This window comes from Chelonia mydas, chromosome 2 (assembly GCF_015237465.2).
Source record: "Chelonia mydas isolate rCheMyd1 chromosome 2, rCheMyd1.pri.v2, whole genome shotgun sequence".
NCBI classification, from domain to species: domain Eukaryota; kingdom Metazoa; phylum Chordata; order Testudines; family Cheloniidae; genus Chelonia; species Chelonia mydas.
This window is the reverse complement of record NC_057850.1, coordinates 242,470,584-242,490,023: the sequence shown is the minus strand read 5'-3', so window position 1 is coordinate 242,490,023 and position 19,440 is coordinate 242,470,584. Positions and strand designations below refer to the sequence as shown.

Below are 19,440 nucleotides of genomic sequence, written 5' to 3'. Positions count from 1 at the left end.
CCAATTACTTTATGGTAGTTAGGCACAGGTATATATGGGTATGCCCAATTTTACACAAGTACAGCTGGAGGTTTGGGGCTGAAAAATCATTTCCTGTGATACCTCACATCTTATACATTAATTTGTACTCCTGTATATATATTTTCCTATATAAATATGTAGTAATACAGCCTCATGATATTCTTTTTTCCAATTTCAATGGTTTTATAATATATTTCAGTTATTTTCAAGTATGTAAGTCATGTCCTTGAGTTTTCTGTGGCTCATTTTTGGAAGTGTAAGTTTTCCATTTACATGCAATATATAGAATTAGCGTTTACCAGGATTATGAACAAATACATATTTTTATGTTTACAGGTGGTTGAACTGAAGCCAGGTGGAAAGGATATTCCTGTCACCAGTGCAAACAGAATAGCCTACATCCATCTTGTAGCAGACTACAGACTAAACAAACAGATTAGACAGCATTGCCTTGCATTCCGACAGGGTCTTGCCAATGTTGTTAACCTCGAATGTCTTAGGATGTTTGATCAGCAAGAAATACAGGTACTTCTGTTTAGCTATGTTGGAGAAGTGTTTGCTTAATAATTATTTCAAAACTGAAAAAAATGTTTAATTTCTACCTCAAATCTAATCATCGAATTTTCACCGAATGCAGGTTTTGATTTCTGGTGCCCAGGTTCCTATTAGTCTGGATGACCTTAAATCCTTCACAAACTATTCAGGCAAGTATATCACAACTACACAAATGAGTTGTTATGACTGATTCACAAATAAAGAATTTTTTAAAAATTCTCTTTACATTTTCTTCCTAAAGCAACTTCTTAGAAGAGGAGCTGGAGCCCAATCTTGCCCTTTTGATGTTAGTGGCAAAGCTTTCAAAATGAGAGGCCTTTGGATTCCCTGAATTTAAGAGGGTTGGAAAGAATAAGATCAGATTTATCAAATGTGGGTTCCTAGGGTTACACACACAAACCCATATTTAGGTACCTAGGTATAAATAAGTGGCCACACGTTCAGAGCACTGTAGCTTTCATTGACTTCAGTAGAAATTGGCGGACTCAACAGCTCTGACAGTAAGGACCCAAGTGACTTTAGATGTCTGTTTCAACCAATGCATTCAGATACTTATCCTTGAAGGAGTCGTGAAGGGATAATTCTTCCACCCTTACTCTGCGAGCAGCTCATTGAAAACACTAGTCCTCAGTGAAAGGCTTTGCTCAGGGTTGTAGAATTGGACTATACATAAATGTCAATGCATGTTTTAAAAACTGATTTTGTCTGTATTATATTCACCCTTTCCTGGGTATATTGATTTATGGGAGATATACAGTCATACTTACCCAATCCCATTACTCCTTCTGTCCTACCTCTTTATAATAATTATTACATAATCAGTTGTGAAAACAACTAAACAAATGTGGTTCAAACCCATTTATAATGCTCATTGGTCTCATACCCATCTCAGAAAAGATGTCTTGAATTACTATTTTAAGTCTGCTAAAAATATTTAATTTCTGAGTAATTCTTTGAATCTCCATTTTAATCATAAAGAAATGCTTTCCTCAGTATTCTGCACAGTGAAGTTTTCTTGCACATTATGATTTTACCCAAGTCTAGGAATGTATTTTGTGCAGTGAAATGTTCTTCCTTTATAAAAAGACAAATTAATCACATATTGCATGGCAATTCTGTGCATTGTCAACTCATAAGTACCAAAATACAATCAATCTTTTTTCTTTCTACCAATAAATCTTCAATTATAGGTGTATAAAAGCATATTATGATTGTATAAACAGCTACCTTTGAATATCCTAGCTATCGCTGTCAGTAGGCTTTCAATATTACCATTTTCATTTTTTTCAATTATTTTTACTTTCCTTTAAAAGAATTGTTACTAGTAATGTTATTGCAAAGGGAGCCAGAAATTTTTTTTAAAATGAGATTCATCCTGGAAAAGTACAATTAATAAGACTGGAAGAAAATTATGCAGAACACAGGTACTAAGTGGGAGGGAGAAGTTTGTGAATTACTAATGTCCAAAGAGGCCTGCTGGTGATGGTGAACAGCAAATCAGATGAATTGGCATGCTGCTTTTAATTTCTTTTCAACCTGATTAGAACTGATAGGATAGTCTCTAAAATGATATATTAAAAATAATTTGTCTACTTGCATATTGTATAAAACTTATTTTTCTTTTAAAATATTTTAAAATTGTATTATAGGTGGATATACTGCAGACCATCCTGTAATTAAAATATTTTGGAGAGTTGTGGAAAGCTTCACTGATGAAGAGAAACGCAAACTACTCAAGTTTGTAACAAGCTGTTCTCGACCTCCTCTTTTGGGTTTTAAGGTACACACCTTGCTGAATTTTGATTAAAATTAATTACATGGCTTTGATTAGAGTGCTTGTCCAGACTACTAGTAGTATCCAATTATGACAGAAATAAACTGGCTGGTTTAAAGTATGGGAATTTAGATCTTTGGGAATTAAGAAAATGCAAGAAAAAAAGTCTGTTTATGACCACAATTGCTACTTAAACATTTGCAAATGTGCATAATGAGTATAGTTAATCATATAGCTTACAAATATTTTTTGAAACATTATTTCACATTCATGCGTTCTGACTGGAGAGTTCCTTTAAGTGGGTAGTAGGACTTTGCAAGAAGTATACATCATTAAAAATGTTTGCACTTTGCTGTGAAGGATGCTTGCTGCACTGCTTTTACTGCATCTCATCTCGATTAATAATGTACATAAAGCAGTATTGCCATCAGTTTCAGGGAACAGATTGATTTTAGCTTGAATGTGTTCAGAAATAGGCAGAAGAGGATTTAGGATATATCAACATCCACTAAAACCCATCTGCATTTGAATCCGGGAACATATTTCTCATGTTTCCTTTTGAATATCGTTTATCTGCTTATAATTCATTACCCATCATCCAAATATTGTGCTAACAAGTAGCTTTTCTTAGACTGCTATTTGCAATAGAGTTTGAATGTGGAGAAAATGTTTATCTGCCACTTATAAATATTAGTGATGGGTCTGTGCAGATCTCAATTTTAAAATGTCTTCAGTTCAGGGATGTTCAGACCAGAGGTTTTGGTTTGCTCTGTTATAATAGAAGCAATCTACACAATTCTGACCCAAATCTGGCTTTGGATTCCATTTCCTCTAGAAGTTTGGGAATGTTCAGTGCTCGTCTTTAGTGAATACATTGTAAAGAATAGACTGTTGAATATCAACACTGTAGTATAGTAATAGTAAATATGTTGTCAAACACTATAGTACTGCTCTGTCTAACAAATTAATACAAATCTCTGCTAATCTGGAATGTATAGAGACAGTCATCAGTGCAGAATATCACTTTCAAATAACACTTTGATATATTGTTCTGTTTAGCTCTTACCTTAGAAGTATTGCTCAATTAACTTACTCTTAGGCTATACAGCTAATAACGTTTCACATTATAAAGCAATTTGAGGTTATATTTAACTAGCAATGGGGTGGTAAGTAATTTTTCATGTTTACTGGTTAAATATAGGCACATGCACTAACAGCGGATGAATGCAAGTTCTGTGTCAAGTATTGCAATTCTTATCGCTATTAGATTACAAAATAGCTGTACTAATTTCTGTTTAGGGTTGTGGGTGAGATAATTTTCTCGCTAAATAAATATTTCCAGAGCAGTTCTTACCATTATTTTAAATAAGAACAGTATGTAGTTTAGATGACTGGAACAGCACGGAGATGAGGAAAATATATTTGGAGTTCTGCACACTTTCACCATACATCATGTATTAAAATTAGATCTAAAAAACATATGGTAAAAGAACAGTATGGTTTCAGAGTCAAGCACTAAGAAGTTAGGAAGTGCCAAAATTGAGGTTGCCTGTGCAACTTTAATTCAGCCCTCTTGTGTGTATGCATTATGATAGAGGCTTTTATTGCATGATCACATACTATTTTTTCCCCAGGACTCCTGCCCCACTCAGTGAATGAGTAATTATTTAATATTTCTTTAGATAATCATTCAGTGGGTGGCAGATACAGTCTGCTTGTGGAACTCCTTGCCAGAGGATGTTGTGAAGGCCAAGACTATAACAGGCTTCAAAAAAAGAACTAGATACATTCATGGAGGATAGGTCCATCAATGGCTATTAGCCAGGGTGGGCTGGGATGGTATCCCTAGCCTCTGTTTGCTAGAAGCTGGGAATGGGCAACAGGGGATGGATCACTTGATGATTATCTGCTCTGTTCATTCCCTCTGGGGCACCTGGCATTGGCCGCTGCCAGAAGACAGGATACTGCGCTAGACGGATGCGCTAATTTTGGCAATAGAAATGATTAGGAGACTGGAACACATGACTTATGAGGAGAGGCTGAGGGAACTCAGGCTGAGGATTGTTTAGTCTGCGGAAGAGAAGAATGAGGGGGGATTTGATAGCTGCTTTCAGCTACCTGAAAGGGGGTTCCAAAGAGGATGGATCTAGACTGTTCTCAGTGGTAGCTGATGACAGAACAAGGAGTAGTGGTCTCAAGTTGCAGTGGGGGAGGCTTAGGTTGGATATTAGGAAAAACTTTTTCACTAGAAGGGTGGTGAAACACTGGAATGCGTTACCTAGGGAGGTGGTGGAATCTCCTTCCTTAGATATTTTTAAGGTCAGGCTTGACAAAGCCCTGGGTGGGATGATTTAGTTGGGGATTGGTCCTGCTTTGAGCAGGGGGTTGGACTAGATGACCTCCTGAAGTCCCTTCCAACCCTGATATTCTATGATTCTATGGACCTTTGTTCTGACCCAGTATGGTCACTCTTATGTTCTTATACACAGCATGTAAAATTTCTGTCAAACTAACCATTGATGCTAAATTATAAGTAACTGAAGCCGGGTCTTATAGTGGTAAGTGTTGGGCAACTGTAACAAGAAGCAGCATTACTAGCTCCACTTACAATATGTTTATTTTACTTTATTTTTACCTACACATGTGGCATATACTACATAGTATGTGATAATTACAATGTGTGATCATTTGAAACTCACATCATGTGTGGTCTTGGGCTGTCCCCCTCATCTACTGTATTCAGATCTGGGTTCACCACACCAGGATGTTAGCATGAGACTCCTCATATATGGTCAGTTATTTGAAAAGCCCTCAATACCCACAGTTGTATGCACCTATAGATGGTAAATTGGTTGCTACATTATTCTAGTCTCAAGACTACTCCCGATGGTGCCAGTGAAAGCAGAGATTAGACTCACAGGAGATGAGACTAAGGTGTATAGGACAGGACACAATTAAAACTGGCCATACACCAAAGGAAAAAACCTAATAAAAGAGAGAGAGAGAAATGTAGCAAATTGCCACTTGTCTTTCTAACAAAGGGGAGGGAGGGAGACCGGGCAGCAAAAGCAGGAGGTATAGAATGGCCAAGCACTGAAGCAGCCTATGAAATGTAAGAAGAGATGTGGAATGTGAATCCAAAGAGGTCAGTGCTCAAGGAGAGGCTTTAGAATCCATGTGTAACTGGATCACATGTTTCAGAGTAACAGCCGTGTTAGTCTGTATTCGTAAAAAGAAAAGGAGTACTTGTGGCACCTTAGAGACTAACCAGTTTATTTGAGCATGAGCTTTCGTGAGCTACAGCTCACTTCATCGGATGCATAGCATATCACATGTGAAAGGCAGGGGAGCAGCTCAGGGGATGTCGGCTGTAGCACAGCTGTGCTGTGCCAGAGGAGAATGGGCGGGTTAGAATAGCTATGTCAAGTGCAGCATGGTCAAACACATCAGCAAGGAGTTGGAGTTAATTGTAGGCCTGACCTACAAGCCACGCCCCACACAGCTGCTCTGGCAGTAGGAAGTACAGCAAAAAATACTGCTTTTTTACGTGGGCAGCACTGAAAACCAGCCAGTTCCAGCACTTGAGGGGTGCATGGATTGGTTAGCAGTAGCCCCCTACCAAGTAGGGCATGCCATTGGCATCATGGGTCTCACCAGCCACCCAAGAGAAGTTGGGCTTCTCATAGCTCTGTCCCAGAAATCCAGTGCTAGCTGCTAAGGCCCTCCTAGGAGCTCTCAAGTTGTAAATGAATACCGGAAAAGGGAATAGGCAATGGCTAGTGGCATGAGTGTTCATATAGTAGTAGCCTGTGATTAATGTTTGTACAGTGCTCTCAAGATGGAAAGCGCTATGTACTGTAAGTGCTAAGTATTATTAGCAGTCAAATAAGTCAAATGAGTATGTGAGTTTGTTATAAAAAAAGCTTGCAATATGTTGAGGGTGGAAATTAATGCAAAATGTCTTCAGTAATTAATTGTTCTATAATATAGATATTATAAATATAAATATATAGATATAAAATATAAAATAGATATTAAATTTTGCTATTAAGAACACAATCATTAGCACTGAAATTAAAATCTTGTATGTACTGCATTGTGGAACCTTCACCTTCGCTATAGTTCATATTTATTTAAGAGACGGGTTCATTTCAGAGTTCATAGCTTATAAATAGCACAGTCTGGGTTTGCAGCATGTAAAAATTATTAGAACCCTTAGTGCCAGATTATCGGACTCAGAGTAACATTTGCTAAAGCTAATTAAAGTTTAATAAGTTTAATAAATGTGATTGTTACAGACAAAAAAAATCATTAAAGTGCGGTTGAAAATTGTTAAGTTCCAATCAGGTCACATAATAAATTGATGATACTTACTTCCAAACTGTTGCAGATTCCCGTTGTACAGTATTTAATTATGCAACAAATGGTGCCCTTGGCATGACACTTGAATATAGAACTTCATTTTTTACATTTTTAAAGCTTAAAGTAGGAAAATTCAATTAGCATTTTGAAAAGAACACTAAAATTGCAGCATTTTAGCTGTGAATCACATTTTAAGGCCTCCATTTAAACAATCATTTAACTTAAAATCTCATTGACCTCCAGCCTTAGGGTGGCTTTTTTACAATTTCTAAAACCAGATGATCTATTTTAGCTCAGCCAAGCATTTGTTGAAATTAATATTCCCTTGCCAGTGAAAGCAGAGCATTAGGTGTAACAAATAAATGTCCTCTGCATCCCCATTTGTCTTGGCAAGATAAACTTGATTTCTTAAAGAGATTAGAAAACTATACATGAAATAAAACCTCACATACTTGGTCAACATATCAGAAGACCAACCCAAATATGGCCAGTTTCTACCTGATAGACTTCTTATTGGTTTTATATGTAGGTACATAAGAACTACCTGATTCTGTGGTATATTATTGGTACTCTGCATCTTAAAAAGCACAGAAGTGTATGGTCTTTAAAATAAAATATTATGTGTCTTGTATAGAAAATATTATGTACCTCATTAATAGACAATTTTAGGTCCCAGTCCTGCCAAAATTTACAAGTGCTTAATTTTACATATGCACATACTGCCATTGACCTCATTAGGACAACTCATGTTTAGTTAAGTACATGCAAAAAGATCATGACCTTAGACTGCAAACTCTTTGGGTCCAGGACTGCCTTTAATCTTGTGTCTTGGGTAGCATTAGACACGATGTCAGAATTTAGCAAAGAAAATAATATTTACGTGTCCTGACTTCTGTGCAGTTGGAAGATTAAGTTTTTTGGTAATGTGCTTGGTATGTGCTTTCTGGCCATATTTATTTTGCCTATTCTAACTGTACTAAAAAATAACCTGAGGACCAAGGAGCAGGAGGTTGATCATTTTTTGTATGAAATCCAGGTTGCAGTCCGAGACAGATGGTCACATGATAATATAACATTGAACGAAAGTTTCTTTGTGGCATGGCTACTCCTTAATCCAGCCTTGGCTTGATATGATGTGGGTAACATATTAATGTGTATGTAAAGAGAATTTAAATTGAATTTGAAAGAAAATGTTTATTTTAGATTTATATAGAAATTCTAACATGTAAGACTTACTTAAACTAAACTCTATAGAAGATCCATTTGACTGTTAGCAAGAGAAGAAGGGGCTTTTCTTTTTGTTAGAGATCTTCATATATATATATAAGGGTATCAAGGAAAAACTTGAAGCAATAAGGAAAATAACAAAAAAGTGTAATTCAAAGAAGAAATCTTGTACTTTATGCAATGCAAAGTGGGCTGAACAGGCCCAAGGACCCAGTCCATTATACTTGCCCCCACTGCTGCCAGTGGTCTATAGCTTCCAGTCAGGGCTGAGCAAATAATGGATTTTTTAGTTTGGGAAGTGGGCGAGGAGAGAGGCAGGCAAACTGAAAATACAAAAATATTCCTGTTCAGTTTGGACCAAAACCTTTTTCCCCAAAAAGTTTTTGTTGAAACAAAAACTTAAAACAGTTTCATTTTGAGATGACTTGAAACAGGGGTTGGACTTCTTTTGAGTTTTCATTTTGAATCGGTGGTTTCAGATGTTTTTCATCTTTCATTGGTGGGTGGGGGGGTGTGTGTGTGTATGGAGGGTGGTGGTGGTCGTCTTTAATTGGCCAAAGATCCATTTAAAATACCATTTCAAATTGAAAAGTTTAAACAAAACATTTCAAAATAGTCTAAATGAAACTTTTCAATTATTTCAAAAACTTGTGTGTGTGTGTTTGGTTTTTTGAGTCATCTGATACCCTTTGCCGAAATCTACTTGAATAGATTTTAGGACCCCAAAAATGCTTTTATCTATGGAAAACTATGCTTTTAACTGTGGAAACCTATTAGTAAAAAAAAAAAAACAATTTTTTTTTAAATCGCTCAGCTCTGCTACCAGTGCTTAACACTGGTGCATGTTCAGTAAGTATACAAGTGTTAGGAAATTCCAGAGCCCAGCTCCAAGTCTACGAATTCTGTGGTGATGGGGAAATGACAGGGATTGTGCGTGCTTGGAAGACTTCCTAAGGTGAGCCTACACTTAATTGTACCTAAGATTTCTGCAAATAATTTCTTAGTTGCAAATAAATCAGACCTCTTTCTGCATGCTACTGTATTTTAAATTTTCCTGTTTCACTGTTTCTGTGGAACCAGATATTTGCAGAATATAGCGTGTGAACAATAACACAGCTAGCTATTTCCCTCCCACCCCCCACCCCCCACGCTGGGCCTTAAGACCCAGTATGGCCATGATTTTTTTTTTTTTTTTTTGCCATACCCATTTGGGAGTGCTTTTACGGCAACCTAGGGAACATAAAAATAGCCATACTGTGTCATATCAGTGGTCCCAGTAGCCTGTCTCGGGCAGTGGCCAGGGTCATATGCATCTGAGGGAACGAACAGAACAGGGCAATTTCAAGTGATCTATCCTCTGTCGTCCAGTCCCAGCTTCTGGCAGTTGGAGGTTGAGAGACAGCTGGAGCATGGGGTTGCATTCCTGACTGTCTTGGCTAGTAGCAATTAATGGACCTTTCCTCCATGAACTTACTTAATTCTTTTTTTTTGAACCCAGTTATACTTTTGGCCTTCACAATATTCCATGGCACGATTTTCACAGGTTGACTATGTGTTGTATAAGAAGAAGTACTTCCTTTTGTTTGTTTTAAACCTGCTGCCTATTAATTTCATCGGGTGACTCCTGATTCTTGTGTTATGTGAAAGGATAAATAACACTTCCTTATTCACTTTCTCCGTACCATTCATGTTTTATAGACCTCTGTCATATCCCCCCCCCCTTAGTTGTCTCTTTTCTAAGATGAATATTCCCATCTTTTTAATCTCTCTTCATACCGAATCTGTTCTATACCCCTGCTCCTTTTTGTTGCCCTTCTCTGCATCTTTTCCTATTCTCATATATCTTTTTTGAGACGAGGTGACAAGAACTCCACGCAGTATTCAAGGTGTGGGTGTACCATGGATTTATAAAGTGGCATTATGATAGTTATTATCTGATTATCTATCCCTTTCCTAATGGTTCCGGACATTCTTTTAGCTTTTTTGAGTGCCACTGCACATTTAACAGATGTTTTAGAGAACTGTCCACAATGTCTCCAAGATCTCTTTCTTGAGTGGTTAAATTAACGGTTAATTTAGACCCCATCATTTTGTATGTATAGTTGGGATTATTTTTTCCAGTGTGCATTACTTTGCTTTAATCAACATTGAATTTCATCTGCCATGTAGTCACCCAGGTTAGTGAGATCCCTTTGTAATTCTTCATAGTCAGCTTTGGACTTAACTGTCCTGAGTAAATTTGTACCATCTGCAAATTGTGTCAGCTCACTGTTCATCCCCTTTTCTGGATCATTTATGAATAGGTTGAATAGCACAAGTCCCAGTACAGATCCTGGGGGAACCCTGCTTTTTACCTCTCTCCATTGTGAAAATTGACCATTTGTTCCTACCCTTTCTTTCCTATCTTTTAACCAGTTACTTATCCATGAGAAGACCTTCCCTTTTATCCCATGACTGCTTAGTTTCCTTAAGAGCCTTTGGTGAGGGACCTTCTCAGAGGTTTTCTGAAAGTCCAAGCATGCTATATCAATTGGATCACCCTCGTCCACATACTACTTGACTCCTTCAGAGAATTATAATAGATTGGTGAGGCACGATTTCACTGTACAAAAGCCATGTTGACTCTTCCCAACATATCGTGTTTATCTATGTGTCTGAAAATTTTGTTCTTTACTATAGTTTCAACCAGTTTGCCTGGTACTGAAGTTAGGTTTACCTGCCTGTAATTGCCAGGATCACCTCTGGAGCCTTTTTAAACAATAGACCTTGCGTTAACTATCTGCCAGTCATCTGGCACAGAGGCTAATTTAAGTGATAAGTTACAAACCACAGTTAGTAGTTCTGCAATTTCATATTGGAGTTCCTTCAGAACTCTTGGATGAGTACCATCTGGTCCTGGTGACTTATTATTGTTTAATTTATCCTTTTGTTCCAAAACCTCTGCTAGTGATACAGTAACGCCTCACTTAATGTTGTCCCGGTTAATGTTGTTATGTTGCTGATCTATTAGAGAACATGCTCGTTTAAAGTTGTGCAGTGCTCCCTTATAATGTTGTTTGGCAGCTGGCTGCTTTGTCCTCTGCTTGCAGGAAGAGCAGCCGTGGAGCTAGTGGGTGGGGGCTTGGAACCAGTGTGGACTGGCAGCCCCCCTATCAGCTCCCTTAGTTCTCTGTGCGGCAGCCACCCAGCAGGCTATCAACTGTCAGGCAGTTCAGCTGTCCCTGCCCTCTGCCTGTCCCTGCCCTCTGCTGTGCAGGGAGTGGGGGGGGGGGGGGGAGGGTGCTAATGTCAGGGTGTCCCCCCTCCCCCCGCTCTTGTACCCCATCTCCACAGAGCGGCGGGGACATGATAGGGCTCAGGATGGAGGGAGCTTGTTGGCAGCAGCTGCTGTCTCAACTTGCTGATCTACTTAAAAAGGCACTGTACTTAGAGTGGGGTCAGCGTACTTAAAGGGGCAATATGTGTGTCTGTCTGTCTCTCTCTCTCTCTCTCTCTCTCACACACACACACGGTGTGTGTCTGTCTGTCTCTGTTTCACACACACATACACGGCGCTTTGGAAAGTGGTGCGCTCCAGTGGGATAGCGTGGGTTCATCATCACTGTTCAGTTTCCGCAGGGAATGTTTGCAGCCACTGCCGTGCGTCTGTTGTGTCTCCTCCCTCCGTTTGTGCTGCCTTGTAGAGTGTGAGGCTACATTAACAACAATGAGTTAACCCTTGAGGTCTCAGCCAAGTGCTAGTTCATCATTTAGCAACAAGGTATTCCCTGGGAAATATCTCACCCTCCGACTCCACCAAGCGTCACAATCATCATTGCTGTGTACAGTATTAAATTGTTTGTTTAAAACTTATACTGTGTGTGTGTGTGTGTGTGTATAGAGCTATATATATATAAATGTTTTTTGTCTTGCAAAAAAAAAATTCCCTGGAACCTAACTCCACCCCTCATTTACATTAATTCTTATGGGGAAATTGGATTCGCTTAGCATCATTTCGCTTGAAGTAGCATTTTTCAGGACATCACTACAAGGTTAAGCGAGGAGTTATTGTACTTCAGTGTAGGCCAGTTCCTCAGATTTGTCACCTACAAAATATGGCTCTGGTGTGAGGATCTCCTCCATATTCTCTAGAGCAGGGGTTCCCAAACTTGGTTCGTGGCTTGCTCAGGGTAAGCCCCTGGCGGGCTGCGAGACACTTTGTTTACTTGAGCGTCTGCAGGTACGTCGCTTGCAGCTCCCAGTGGCTGCGGTTCACCGTTCCCAGCCAATGGGAGCTGCGGGAAGTGGTGCGGGCCGGGAGCAGGAAGTGTGGGAACCCCTGCTCTAGAGTGAAGAGCAGTGCAGAGAATTCAGTTAGCTTTGTCGCAAGAGCCTTGTCGTCTTTGGGGTTCCTTCAGCGCCTCGACCGTCTGGTGGCCCCCCCGATTGTTCGGCAGGCTTCCGGCTGCTGCTGCAGTTTAAAAAAAAAGTTGCTGTTAGTTTTTGTGTCCTTGTCATTTGCTCTTCACGTTCTTCTTTGGCCTGTCTAATTATATTTTCACTCTTGCGAGAGTTTATGCTCCCTTCTATTTTCCTCACTAGGATTTGACTTCCAGTTTTTAAAGGATGCCTTTTTGCCCCTTACCTCCTGTTTAACTCTGTTGTTTAGGCAAACCTCTTACTGTTTGGTTTTTTTAATTATTATTTGGGGTTTACATTTAATTTAAACATCTATTATGGTGTTCTAAAGAAGTTTCCATGTAGGTTGCAGGTATTTCCCTCTTGTGACTGTTCCTTTTAATTTCCATTTAACTAACTTCCTCATTTTTGTGTAGTTCCCCTTTTTGAAGTTAAATGCTACTGTGGTGGGTTTCTTTGGCATTTTCCCCCCTACAAATGTGTTAAATTTAATTACATTATCGTCATTATTATGAGCGGTTCAGCGATATTCACCTCTTGGACTAGATCCTGTGCGCCACTTAGGACTAAATCAAGAATTGCCTCTCCCCTTGTGGGTTCCAGGACGAGCTGCTCCAAGAAGTAGTCATTTAATGTGTCTGGAAATTTTATTTCTGCGTCCCTTCCTGACGTGATATGTACCCAGTCAGTATGAGGATAATTGAAATCCCCCGTTATTATTGCGTTTTCTGTCTTAATAGCCTCTCTAATCTCCCTGAGCATTTCACAGTCACCAGTACCATCCTGGTCAGGCAGTCGATAGAATATTCTTACTGCTATACTCTTATTGTTCAAGCATGGAATTTCTATCCATAAAGATTCCATGGTACATTTTTATTTATTTAAGATTTTTACTTTATTTGACTCTACTTTCTTTCACCTATAGGGCCGCTCTTTCCAGAAATGTGTGTGAGGTTTTTTTGTAGGAGTGGTGGGTGAAATTCTGCGGCCTGCGTTGTGCAGGAGGTCAGACTAGATGATCATAATGGTCCCTTCTGACCTAAATATCTATGAATCTATGAAAATCTGTTCTGTCATCCCTATATATTTTGTACCCTTACCATATCCGATTGATTATCCTCATTCCGCCAAGTTTTTGTGATGCCTATTATATCAATATCCTTATTTAATGCCAAACACTCTAGTTCGTCCACCTTCGTATTTAGACTTCTAATATTTGTGTATAAGACTTTATACATGTTGTCAGTATTCAGTTGCTTGCCTTCATGTTATATTTAAAAAGGACTTTTTTACATTTGACTGACCTCACAGCTCTTACCTGTACTTTACCAACTTCATTCCAATCCTCTTTACTAGGATATGGAGTTCCCCCTTTAGTAAATTCATCCCTAATGGATGTCACTGCCTGAACCTTGTGCTCCTCCGCACCTGTTGGCTTTCCCCCAGCCCTTTATTTAAAAAATCCTCTCTGACCTTTTTAAACCTTTGCAAATGCCATTGAAACAGACTTAAATTCTAATTGCTCCTTGCCTAGAAGTTTATGTGGATTGTCATGGAATTATTTTTTAGCCTGTGTGTGTATCTTAATTTTTTCCTATTTTTGTATTTTCCAGGAGTTGTATCCCGCATTTTGCATTCACAATGGAGGATCGGACCTAGACAGGCTACCCACTGCCAGTACCTGCATGAACTTGCTGAAGCTTCCTGAGTTTTATGATGAAAACCTTATGCGGAGCAAACTTCTTTACGCCATTGAATGTGCTGCTGGATTTGAGCTGAGCTGAGTTGAACTGAGGTTTAAACAGAAGCTCTGCAGAGGAACTAACCAGTGCCTACTCCATAAGCAGCACCTGTACCCAAGCAGATGAAGGGAACTCAGTCTAGGTTTCTGCAGCTCTCATTTCTTATCAGATACCCTCAAATAGGTTTCATTTTTAAACACATGATTTGTTAGTTAAGTGTCATTAAACTTACATTGGCACTGCTTTATTATGACTCAAAATAATGAATGCTGTGTGCAGTGTGGTTGGGGTTTGTGTTTATGCCAAGCAAGAGCACATTTAACGAACAGTGACATCTCTGTGAAATTAACCAAAGATGAAGCTTTGGCTTTGTGCTGTTCAAATAAATAATTCTACAAGCTGGCAATAAAATTGTGTGTAGTGCAGCACGTTGGGATAAGACAGGTCTTAACATCCTGTTATAAATCTTTAGAGGGAAGTAGATGTTTGCACATATCCCAGAACTGAGAGATAGAAAATGCTTGTTACTGATAACCCCAAATCTTGTTTACAAACCTTAGTTGTTGCAATTAAAACAGAATGGATTTGTTTTAAACTACCATCTCTTGAGATGGCAGGCACTGAGAGATAACATTGATATTTTATTTGTGCTTTCTGAAATATCTTCAAGAAATTGGATTTGCATGATTATTTTTAAGTTCTACCTTTGGCCGTGTCATGATCAGCTGGACATTGTCGTAAACAGATATGACTATCCATGCTTTTCTCTGTTCTGTTTCTGTCTCTCCTTTGTGCCTGTAAAGATTTTTTTTTAATGTATCAAACTTCTATGGCATACACAGTACATACAGTAGTCATGACTTTGGAAAAAAATATACTTGTAACAACTATTAAAAGTATTTCAACCAAAGCATCAGGCTTTATCTTTTATATCTGAAGCCTGCAGTGTTCACATTCCTTCTCTCTATCATTTCTCTTCATCTTAAGTACCATGTATGTGCTGTAGAAACTTGTCTTAATTCATTATTTTTGTGACTAAGCAGCTTTTGCATCCATCTGGCTCTTAGCAGTTCTGCTCAGACAAGTAGGTGAGAAGATGTTGCTTAACATAATTTGATTGCCAAGGGAAAAATTGGATTCATATGAAAGGAATCAGTTCTCTAATAACAGGTACATCACTGAGTCAAGGTTTGTGTTCACATTTAATTTGCATTCAATTAAAAAAAATTAATTATAAGTCAAACTATAAGATGCGTAAACATGTGCATCCTTTCTGGTTTTTAATAATAACTAATAAAAAAAATCAGAATTTACAGACAGACTCCTGTTCATCTCTTATGCTAAAACTATTTTGCTGTCACTGGAAGCTCTGTTGGGTTTCGTATTTAATAAGCAGTAACCAGCAATATACTTTTAAATGTGGAGAAACTGAGTGGTTTTAAGGTGTTTACTAGTATCAGTATAAAATGTATAATTTCCTAATTTGGGTAATAAATGAAGTGTTAAAATACTATTTGTAGTCTTGATGTACAGAAATAAAATAATTGTTTTCTTTTTGGTTTTGCTTTAGGCTGTTTTATTTGTTAAACGTTACAAACCCAACATATTCTTTACTTACAAATTGGTTTCTTATATATTTTTCTACATAAATTATGGAACAGAAGACTGAAAAGAGGTCAGTGATAGTATTACTGCCTCCTCTTAAAAGCAAAACCTGAGCATTTCCTTTAGATAACATTATTTATTTTCCAACCCATGACTTAAAATATTTTGAAAATATTTCTCAATTGAATTAATTTGCTACAATTTGATAGTGTCATGTTTGTATGTTGTAAAATGCAAATTCATTTTTTTATATTAAATATTCCCATTTCCAAGATTGTGTTGGAGTCATGCCACATAACAATGGTTGGTAATATGTACATTTTGTTATTTTATAAAGAGACCTAACACACACCCATTCCTAGACATCGACACAAGTACTGGTGGAACAGAGTATGGGTAGGCAGGAGATTACAGGAAAAGGAACAGTATACTTTATAGATGTGAGTATATAAATATAAAAATAAATTGTTGCAGGGAATGTGACTACAAGCTTTGTAGACCATTAAGAAATATTTCACATAATCAGTTCCTTCTGTAGATTTGGTATTTAATCCTCAGTCATTTTGTTTTTTATACTTTTCTACGCATGAAGAGTGAAATCCTGAACCTGCTCCAAACTTTCCTTAAAGTTAAAATTTGCTTAAATGGGAGCAAAATTTGGTCCTTGCTCCCATTTGTCTCAATGGGAATTTCACCATTGATTTCAGTTGGATCAAAATTTGAACCAGGGTCTGTATGTAAAAAGGCAGAATACATCCACAGTCCTGTTAAGGGTATCCCATGTAACCCTTCTACCAGTTGGAGTCGGCAACAAGGGCCAGGCCCAATATCTAGGGGTTCCTTTTCAACAATACAACACAGAAGCAGCTCGAGCCCCCACCAAGTAATCTGGGAAAATTAAACACCACCCCCTAAAAAAACGACGAGTCCGGTGGCACCTTAAAGACTAACAGATTTATTTGAGCATAAGCTTTCATGGGTAAAAACCCCACTTCTTCAGATGCATGGAGAAGTGGGGTTTTTACCCACAAAAACTTATGCTCTAATAAATCTGTTAGTCTTTAAGGTGCCACCGGACTCCTTGTGGTTTTTGTGGATACAGACTAACATGGCTACCCCCTGATACTTGACACCACCCCCTAGACGCCTCTGGAGGCAACACTTCCCCACTCGCAAGCACAGAGTCCAAGTGTAGAAAACAAACTTCGAATAAAAGGAGGGAAGTAACCTGGCATTATTTTGGGAAAATGCCACAAGCAGGATTCATAAACATAAAACCATAAACAAAAGACCCACCCCAGAGTATGTTGAGCAGTGTCCTTTTGCCTCAGGTTCTTAAGTCCAGCAACCAAAGCCTCCTTTTACATGCCCCTCCCTCCGCCACATCCCACTCACAGTTGTCCTTGGTCAGTGAAGACCCAGAGTTCAGAGGTGCATCTGCATGAGCTCTGACCCCTCTCCAGCAGGGGGAGAGAGGGGCATCTTGGTTGCCGTGCTGTCTGGGCACTTGCTCTGGCATCAGCTGCCCTGCTGGCCGCTCACCTCCACGCTCCACACCCTCAGGGATGTCGTAAGAGCCCACCACTTAACACAGCTCTCAGTGATTGTAGTGCTGTGATTTCAGCTGTTAGTGGGGAAGCCTCACAAATAGTGCAGACTGGGCAGTCTCTTGCATCACAGACACTGTCCCAAAGCAGGCCTAATGCTTAGGCCTGGCTATCCATGATTTCAGCTCTATTGGTGTGCAACAAGACTCTGGAGAGAGGAAGAGTCAAATAGACAGGGCACACTCCACCAGGTACAAGTACCTGTCCCCCCCGTCTCTCAACTTCCGTGGGCTTTGGTACCTATGCCCCTGCCTACCAAGTGCAATTCAGTTGAGGGTGAGTCCCTCAATCCAGGTATGCCAAGCACAGTTCTGCTGCCCTTGATTCACACAACAAAGATACCAACCCTTTAGTACCTCTGCCCCAACAGCAATGTGACTTTTTTCCAACACCAGCCAAAAGTGATAATTTGGGGAAAACAGCCCCATCATGCTGAGCGCCTCGGCACGGTGGGTGTGCCCATGCAAACAAGTTTGGCTCCTGAAGTCCCCTTCCTCAGCTCATCACTAGATGTCAGGGGAGAGCTCATTCAGACCCTGCTTACATCCATAATTAAAATAAAATTTGTTTACTGGTGCTGTTGGCAGTGGTCTGGACAATTTTTCAGCATCTCTTAAAGCAAATCTAATATCAGCTTCCTAATATGAACCACAAAAGGGTTTGGAATTCACAGTGAGCATGTTGGGAAGTACAATGAGCTAATGCTGAATTTCAGTCTGTTTAAACCCAAAAACTATTTGTAAAATGTTAGTGGGCAGCTGTGAACTTTTCCTACAGGGTGAAAAATGATACAACACTGGGACAAAACAGGAAAATTGTTTTTCTTGGGTCATTATTGTGAGAAGTGAAATAACGTTTGTTCTGTACTTAATTATAATTATACAAAATAAATGTAGGTGTATACCTAAATCTGTGTGAGTAATAGCCCTGACGTAAAAGCTTGTGTTAATATTTTTCTGTTTTCTATGACAATTTGCCTCTAATTGAAGGAGAAGAAGCAATGATTATGATGTGTAGACACAGAGCAGGATAGCTGTATTTTTAGTTACCTTAGATTTTGAGAATAAAGCAATTTTGACTTTTCTTGAAAGTTTTCAGCAACATTTTTCTTTCGTTTTTGAAGTAAATCTGGTCACTTTCAAAACACATGAAATTTTCCAAGATAAAGTTATATGAGACTAAAACAGGGCTTCATAATGTGGAGGTTATTTGTACCCTATAATGAGGTAGAGGCTGCTACAGCTCCATGATTCTCTGAGCCTGTGACAGAATTGCCCACCTCTAGCATGAAACCTGCAACCTTATTCTCAAGCTCAAAATTTCCCAAGCACACCATCAGCCAAACTGCCTTGTAGGCTTCGTTTTCTTTGCGTATCTTTGAAAAACCAGCCTAAACATCAATGATCCCCTTTTTAAACAGTTTATCCTACGCCATTGGGAAGAACAAAACCCTCCTTCAGTGACTGGAAGCATGAGAGAGAGAGCGAGCACTCGTAGAGAATGTTACCCTTTGAAGAAGCAAGCACAGGAATGAATTCTCCTCACAGAACTTCTTCAGGAAGTTCTATTTTAGCTCTTAAGAAGATATGCCTTTGAAGTGTAAGTTTGTCTGCCTGTTTCTTTTCCTTCATGCTCTTCTTGCTATTCTCTTAAGTTAGAATCCACTGCTTCACAATATTCATTAATAGGTTCCATGTGTTATGCTAGTTAGAGAATGGTTTTCAAGAGCTCGTCAAATTTGTTTTGGTTTTTTTACCCTGCAGAGGCCATCGCCTGCCAGCAAAAATGTAGCTAGCGGCAAGAGTTTTCAAGAATTGATCTTGAGCCGTTTCAGAACCTCGCTGAAATTAGTGTGTGTTAGGGACATAGCGCTATGAGCCCGCAAACTCTTATATGCATGCTTAACACTCTGCTAGTTGAGTAGCCCTACTGAAGCCAGTGAGACGACTCCCATGCATAGTGATAAGTATGTGTGTATTTGCAGTATCTATAATCTCATGACAGAGCCAGCAGAAGCTTGAATTTTAAGCCAGGGTTTCCCTGTGGCTCTTTGATCCTGCCACTGCTTCCCAGATTATTTTATGAACCACTGGGGCAGAGATGGGGAGTGTTGTTTTTAAACTATCATGTAATGTTAGATGTTTAGATT

At 39.0% G+C, this 19,440-nt stretch overlaps 1 protein-coding gene across 1 annotated transcript in view; it reads left to right on the top strand.

The window, feature by feature from the left end:
- The window catches only part of UBE3C (ubiquitin protein ligase E3C), a 168,930-nt gene extending 153,293 nt beyond the window's left edge, over positions 1 to 15,637 (top strand). The window contains exons 20-23 of the mRNA XM_007054110.4: positions 358 to 546; positions 659 to 725; positions 2,226 to 2,356; positions 13,951 to 15,637. Of these exons, the coding sequence (XP_007054172.1) occupies positions 358 to 546; positions 659 to 725; positions 2,226 to 2,356; positions 13,951 to 14,121 (558 nt within the window). The 3' untranslated portion in view covers positions 14,122 to 15,637. The remainder of the gene's footprint in view (positions 1 to 357; positions 547 to 658; positions 726 to 2,225; positions 2,357 to 13,950) is intronic.
- Positions 15,638 to 19,440: the final 3,803 nt, after the last annotated feature.